General features: G+C 46.5%; 1 protein-coding gene across 1 annotated transcript; it reads right to left on the reverse strand.

Moving 5' to 3' along the window:
• Positions 1 to 552: 552 nt before the first annotated feature.
• Positions 553 to 3,725, reverse strand: LOC139409700 (proteoglycan 4-like). The gene is made up of 4 exons (XM_071155101.1): positions 3,690 to 3,725; positions 3,161 to 3,279; positions 2,544 to 2,634; positions 553 to 1,152 (listed from the first exon to the last, which is right to left on the reverse strand). Exons 1-4 carry the CDS (start codon positions 3,723 to 3,725, stop codon positions 553 to 555), a joined length of 846 nt encoding a protein of 281 aa, XP_071011202.1.
• Positions 3,726 to 7,783: the final 4,058 nt, after the last annotated feature.

The following is a 7,783-nucleotide window of genomic DNA, read 5'->3' on the forward strand; positions in this document are numbered from 1 at the left end:
CCCGGAGAATGCTTTTAGAACTTTAGAAGGAAATAGAGCATTGATTCCGTTATAACCACGACACTGTTTGTTAATCCTGTTGTACGAGGAATGGAGTTGACCCCGGTCTGGATTCCCTTTTCTCTGGACCGAGCAGAGAGGGTCTGGCGGTATAGGACTGGTGGGCTGGGTTTGCGGTATAGGTCTTGTACTGTGCATAGGGAATGAAAGCTGGAGCTAGGCTAGGGCCAGGGCTGGTGCTGGGCCTGAGGGATAGGTATGAGGCTGGGCTGCATGGGGCTGGAGCTAGGCTAGGGCCAGGGCTGGTGCTGGGCCTGAGGGATAGGTATGAGGCTGGGGCTACATGGGGCTGGGGCTAGAGCCAAGGCTAAAACTGGGTCTGAGGGTAGAACCAGGGCTTGGTGGGAGTCTATTCCTTGGCAGTAGTAGACTTCGGGCGGTGCCCTCACTAGCTGCTGTAGTTCCTGGCTTCAGCTAATTCTGGGGAGTGGTGGTGGCAGTGAGCTGGGGAGTGGTGGTGGCAGTGAGCTGGGGAGGGATGGTGGCAGTGAGCTAGGGAGGGGTGGTGGCAGTGAGCTGGGGAGGGGTGGTGACAGTGAGCTGGGGAGGGGTGGTGGCAGTGAGCTGGGGAGGGGTGGTGGCAGTGAGCTGGGGAGGGGTGGTGGCAGTGAGCTGGGGAGGGGTGGTGGCAGTGAGCTGGGGAGGGGTGGTGGCAGTGAGCTGGGGAGGGGTGGTGGCAGTGAGCTGGGGAGTTGTGGTGGCGGTGAGCTGGGGAGGGGTGGTGGCAGTGAGCTGGGGAGGGGTGGTGACAGTGAGCTGGGGAGGGGTGGTGGCAGTGAGCTGGGTAGGGGTGGTGGCAGTGAGCTGGGGAGGGGTGGTGGCAGTGAGCTGGGGAGGGGTGGTGGCAGTGAGCTGGGGAGGGGTGGTGGCAGTGAGCTGGGGAGGGGTGGTGGCAGTGAGCTGGGGAGGGGTGGTGGCAGTGAGCTGGGGAGGGGTGGTGACAGTGAGCTGGGGAGGGGTGGTGACAGTGAGCTGGGGAGGGGTGGTGGCAGTGAGCTGGGGAGGGGTGGTGGCAGTGAGCTGGGGAGGGGTGGTGGCAGTGAGCTGGGGAGGAGTGGTGGCAGTGAGCTGGGGAGGGGTGGTGGCAGTGAGCTGGGGAGGGGTGGTGACAGTGAGCTAGGGAGGGGTGGTGGCAGTGAGCTGGGGAGGGGTGGTGGCAGTGAGCTGGGGAGGGGTGGTGGCAGTGAGCTGGGGAGGGGTGGTGGCAGTGAGCTGGGGAGGGGTGGTGGCAGTGAGCTGGGGAGGGGTGGTGGCAGTGAGCTGGGGAGGGGTGGTGGCAGTGAGCTGGGGAGGGGTGGTGGCAGTGAGCTGGGGAGGGGTGGTGACAGTGGGGAAAAAAGGAAAAGGGAAAGAGGGATACCTAGTCAGTTGTACAATTGAATGCATTCAACTAAAATGTGTCTTCCACATTTAACCCAACCCGAGGAGTGGCCTCACAAGACCCCGGCCCCAATTATTTTTTTAGATATAATTCCAGTTAAACTATTACTATTAGCTACCATTGTTGCCAGCTATTTTACTAATAGACTATACTAACACAACTACTACTTCTACTACTAATATTACCACTACTATTAATACTAGGATCTTAATTTGAGCCAGTTTGCTACAGCAGGAAAATAATCCAGCCCAACAAGAAATGTGAATTATTATGAGGATTATAACTCATGGACATTTTTGTAGGGGTTCATACATTTTTAGTAATGCAAAATCAAGTCTGAAAAGTGCAGCCTTTTTAAACCTCAAATATTTTACAAGTTTAAAATGTCCTACATTGCAGTACTCCTGCAACAGGGGGATCAAATTACGGTCCTACATCTGTACTACTACTATTGTCACAACTATTACTACTGTTACTACGATTAGGGCAGCAGGTAGCCTAGTGGTTAGAGTGATGGGACAGCAACTAAAAGGTCACTGGTTCAAATACCTGAGCTGAAAATCTGTCAATGTTCCCTTGAGCAAGGCACTAAACTCTAATTTGCTCCAGGGGTGCCGTACTAATACAGTTGACACTGTAAAAACAACACATTTTACTGCACATATCCAGTGTATGTGACAATAAGTTGTTATTTGTTTACTACTGCACACTGCTAACCCTAATGCCTAACCTTAAATGAAGACCAAAAAGTGAATTTTTGCTTTAATAAAAGATACAATATAGCCAATTTTGACGTTGCAGCTGGCCTATCTAAGGGGAAATCACTAAATTCTGCTTTCAGGACAAGACTCACGACAATAAACATTAACCTACCTACTAATACTACTACTATCCCTAATTAAAATGGTTAGTCTACTAGTACTCTGAACACTGTACAAAGGAGCTCTCTAACAGTGTGTTGTTTGATAGCCATACATAGTGGCTCAACAGACAGACTGTTCTGTACATACACTAGCTGGTCACTGCCAGCCAGACATCCAGGCACAGTGGCTCCACCATTCCAGAGACGTCACATCACAAGGGGTCTTTTCTCGGCACTCGCCTGGCCTTTCCCTGCAGTGGATCTCCAGACTGTGGCTCCAGTCTGCAGGCCATAACCAGGCCCCGGCCCATGTGTCACCCCAGTGCGACCACTGACAGAGGAGAGGAGTGTTCAGAGTGTTCCGAGCTCCAGACTGCAGCAGGAGCCAGGCCATGTTGATGAATGAGCTGGAGTTCCCCTGAGCTGTGTCGGGTCGCTGGGCATGGGGCTGGAGGGGTGTGCGTGCGTGCTGTGTGGATACCTAAGTGAGTACACGTCTCTAGTTTGGCCCTGGCTAAGACCTGGGGTCTGGGTAGTGTTTTGGGACTCGGACAGGTCTGAGGCCCACAGAGACTATCTAAACAAACACAGGACCAGAGCTGCTTTTTCCAGGAACAGGGCACCCTGTCTGCTGCCCTGCATAACCCAGCCTAGGACCCCTGGAGCTGAGGTGGGGAGAGAGGATGCAAGGGGGTGTGAAGGTGGAAATGGTGGGACAGTACAGTGAGGGTACTAGGGATCTGTTTGCTATTGTTAGTTTTATGTGTGTGATGAGAAGGCAACTACTAGTCAGTCAGTTTTAGTCACTCATGACAGCAGTTCTCATGACCTCCTCTCCCTGATGACTGTAGACTAACTTCCCTGCTGGAATCCACAATGGTGTCAGTCTGTAGGTGCTGCTGGGTGGGCTACGCTCAGCCTTCACAAACGGACCCCTCCAATCAGCTCCATGCAGGTCTGCCTGGTGGGGGCCAGTCTGGCGGAGGGGAATGGTCAGTGAAGATGGGAGGTGCCAGTGCGGTGGGGTGATCATGGATTATAGGGGGGGTTCTGCTGTTCGGGCACACAACATTTTTTCTGGAGGCAAGCCGAAGTTTGGAGCCGAAGTCTACACCCCTCCGTTGGTGATTGGTCAACAGTAGGGATTCTTCAATAAGGTCTTTGTTGTCATTCAACGGGATTACTTGTTTTCATGCACCTTTTTTCATTGAGAAAAACTGCACTAACATCTTAGTTAGATGTAAAATTGCGCGAGTAAGATCTCCTCGGCAAAAACATTAGAATTAATGACTTATCTTAGATTAATTCAGACTATACTGGCTACGGTGTCTTAAAATGGACAAACAAACTACTGCTGTTTTTTTTAAGCTAAGTATGCGATCACACTCGTTCGGCTAGGTGCCAGTCGTCAAACTGATGCATGTTGATACCTTTAGGTAGAGGAGTGTGTGTGTGTGTGTGTGTGTGTGTGTGTGTGTGTGTGTGTGTGTGTGTGTGTGTGTGTGTGTGTGTGTGTGTGTGTGTGTGTGTGTGTGTGTGTGTGTGTGTGTGTGTGTGTGTGTGTGTGTGTGTGTGTGTGTGTGTGTGTGTGTGGCTAGCATACCTCCCTGAGTACACGTCTCTGGGAGACACAAAGCCGACCCCATCTCCCTCCTTTCCCCATCGCCCATATCCCCCCATCCCCCTCTTCCTCTCTTCCACCGGGGGAGAGATAAGGCACTTTACTGTCTGTCTGCTCAGTCTCAGCAGGGAAGGGGGGTGAGGTGGCCTGTTTACAGGGTGGGCGTGTTGCAAGTCTTGGAGAGGGGGGAGGGAGGCAGCCACTTCAAGCATTCTTATGCTTAATTATTTCCCTAAGCTGCCCTGCAGTGGTATTCATAATGCTTTCTAAACCCCCCAAAACTAGGAGGGGTTCAGTTTAGTCATCAACTTAAACAAGCAAAATATCCCTGTGTTTGACTTCTTTGAACATTATGTGAAAGATTGTGGTCTATCCCTTTAAAAAAAAGAAGTAGCATTTTTGGTGAATGATTTCCTCTTCTTTTCAAGCACACATATTTTGAAACTGCACGCAAAGCAAGCAGACGAATCGACTGGGCTCTCTCTCTGGGACAGTGCCTTCAGAAAGTTTTCACACCCCTTGACTTTTTCCACATTTGTTGTGTTACAGCCTGAACTTAAAATGGATTAAATTATAATTTTTGTCACTGGCTAACACACAATACCCCATAATGTCAAAGTGTCACTTTTTTTTTTTTTTTTACAAATTAATAAAAAATGAAAAGCTGAAATGTCTTGAGTCAATAAGTATTCAACCCCTTTGTTATGTCAAGCCTAAATAAGTTCAGGAGTAAAAATGTGCTTAACAAGTCACATAATAAGTTGCATGGACTCACTCTGTGTGATTTTCAATGACTACATCATCTCTGTACCCCACACCTGTAAGGTCCTTCAGTCGAGCAGTGAATTTCTAACACAGATTCAACCACAAAGACCAGGGAGGTTTTCCAATGCCTTACAAACAAGGGCACTTAATGGTAGATGGGTACAAAAAAATGCAGACGCTTTGGATGGCATATCAATACACCCAGTCATCACAAAGCTACAGATGTCCTTTCTAACTCAGTTGCCGGAGAGGAAGGAAACCGCTCTGGGATTTCACCAATGGTGACTTTAAAATAGTTACAGAGTTTAATGGCTATGATAGGAGAAACTTAGGATGGATCAACAACATTGTGATTACTTCACAATGCTAACCTAATTAAAAGAGTGAAAATAAGAAAGCCTGTACAGAATAACATGCATACTGTTTGCGATTGGGGCAAATCCAAGACAACACTCTTCATAATTTCATGCATGGTCGTGGTTGTATCATGTTATGGGCATGCTTGTCATTGGCAAGGAAAGGGGAGCTTTTTATGACAAAAATAAACAGAACATAGTTAAGCACAGGCAAAATCCAAGATGAAAACCTGGTTCAGTCTGCTTACCAAACAGACACTAGGAGAAAAATTCACCTTTCAGCAGGAAAATAACCCAAAACACAATGCCAAATAATGTGCCAAATATTGACTGTAGTTGCTTACCAAGATGACATTAAATGTTCCTGCGTGACCTGGTTACAGTTTTGACTTAAATTGTCTTGAAAATCTATGGCACGACTTAACAATGATCAACAACCAATTTGGCAGAGCTTGATTCTTTTTTCAAAGAATAATGTGCAATTATTGAACATTCTAGGTGTCCAAAGCTTTTAGAGATTTAACCAGAAAGACTCACAGCTGTTATCACTGCTAAAGGTGATTCTAACATGTACTGTACTGACGGGGGTTGAACACTTACCTAATCAATATACATTTGTGTTTCATTTTTATATTTTACAAATGTTAGAATTTTTCTTCCACTTTGACATTAGAGAATTTTGTGTAGTATTTTGTGTAGATAGATTGACAACAAAAAAAGACAATTAAATACACTTGAATCCCACTTTGTTACACAACAAAATGTGCAAAAAGTCAAGAGGGTGAATCATTTCTGAAGGCACTGTATGTCCAACAAGGGCCCAGCCAGGCTGTGCTGCAGCACTAGGAGTGAGTTAGCCACAGAACTGGGTTCAAATAGTATTTGAAATACTTTGAGAATTTCCTTGACCCTGCCTGTAGAGACAGATGGCTGGGTTTTGCCATTGTGAGGTTATTCCATTTGAACGCTACATATCCATTTTCAGAAATGTTTGTAAATGAGCTTTTATTGTTAAAGGGAAATTTCAACATGTTTCGACATCATATTGATAATCTCCAGCAGCACCCCAACATCAACACATGTGAAAATGGCACGTTCCTTAAAAAAAAAAATTAGAGTAATATTTTACACACACATGAAGGTACCCATAATCAATCATTTCTGATGAAAAAACACAAATGTGAAAAATTTGTTTAAATAGCATTTTGGAAATCAACTCTTAATTTGTCTATTGATCCAGGTAAGATCAATCAAGCACAGATAAATTATTTCTAAAGATGTCAAATACTGTTTGAACCCAGGTCTGTTTGGCTAAGGGTTCTGGAGTAGTCAGAAGAGAGAGGGTGGGGTTGTCATTAACTCAGCGTAGGCCAAACATCTAGCCCAGCTTCCTTTTCACAGCCAGTGTGACTGTGTGTGTGTGTGCTTGCGTATGTATGTGTGCATCAGTGGAGGCTGGGAGACCAACAAATGTAACATTAAAACATGTATTAAATAAATTTATAGTCAAATATTATGGGGAATGGGAATGAGTGGGCTACTTCCACAGTGTTGGGAAGGGATCACAGCAGTGACAGGGGTTGAGGTGTTCAGAGGCTTCAAGGCAGGACAGGCTCATCACGGATGGATGGTGTTGGAGAAGAGCTCAACTTGTCCACTGAGGGCAGGAAAGGATTAGACTGGGAAGTCCAAAAACAATAACACAACAGTTAGACAAAAGAGATAAGAATTAGTTTGTCCAAGCAAGGATTAAAATCACATTGATGTGTCATAATGTGATTGTGCTTGTGTATGTGATTGACTCTACATAGATTAATGAGAGAACATTTAGGGCCTACTCACAGAGCTTGGAAAGGAAACATTGAAACGTCCAGTGGATGAAAGGGCACATGAGACACATGGCTTAAGTTCTTATCAGAGAGTTGACACTGGTAGTGGAGTGGCCATTAATCAGGGAAACGGAGGGGACTTAGCTGTAAATACAAATAGCAGATACATTCCATTACAGCAGCGCCATCATAGGTTTGGGCAACAAGTTTCTCCATGAAGTTAAACGCAGACATCTCAGAATTCACGAAGTCAAACACAGACTGTGTGTGTGTATGCATGAGAAAGACAGAGACAAACAGGGACTGAATGGAACAACTATGACTCATGTTGGAAGACGGCGATCCACTGATAATGAATGGACTTATGGAATCCTCCTGACAGGGCTGGTGTAACTGAGTCAGGTTTGTAGGCCTCCTTGCTCGCACACGCTTTTTCAGTTCTGCCCACACATTTTCTATAGGCTTGAGGTCAGGGCTTTGTGATGCCACGATTTTGGAAGTATGCTTGGGGTCATTGTCCATTTGGAAGACCCATTTGCGACCAAGCTTTAACTTCCTGACTGATGTCTTGAGATGTTGCTTCAATATATCCACGTAATTTTCCTACCTCATGATGAAATCTATTTTGTGAAGTGCAGCAGTCCCTCCTGCAGCAAAGCACCCCCACAACATGATTCTGCCACCCCTGTGCTTCACGGTTGGGATGTTGTTCTTCGGCTTGCAAGCCTCCCCCTTTTTCCTCCAAACATAACAATGGTCATTATGGCCAAACAGTTCTATTTTTGTTTCATCAGACCAGAGGACATTTCTCCAAAAAGTACCATCTTTGTCCTCATGTGCAGTTGTAAACCGTAGTCTGTTTTTTTATGGCTGTTTTGGAGCAGTGGCCTCTTCCTTGCTGAGCCGCCT

This window comes from Oncorhynchus clarkii, chromosome 5 (genome assembly GCF_045791955.1).
Source record: "Oncorhynchus clarkii lewisi isolate Uvic-CL-2024 chromosome 5, UVic_Ocla_1.0, whole genome shotgun sequence".
Taxonomy (NCBI): domain Eukaryota; kingdom Metazoa; phylum Chordata; class Actinopteri; order Salmoniformes; family Salmonidae; genus Oncorhynchus; species Oncorhynchus clarkii.

Coding starts and splice junctions, on each gene's coding strand:
- LOC139409700 (XM_071155101.1), bottom strand. CDS start 3,725: ATGCATCAGTTTGACGACTGGCACCTAGCCGAACGA. Junction 3,280..3,689: donor ACTGGCACCTAGCCGAACGA/GTGTGATCGCAT, acceptor CCCCTCCGCCAG/ACTGGCCCCCACCAGGCAGA. Junction 1,153..2,543: donor CCACTGCAGGGAAAGGCCAG/GCGAGTGCCGAG, acceptor ACCCCTCCCCAG/CTCACTGCCACCACCCCTCC.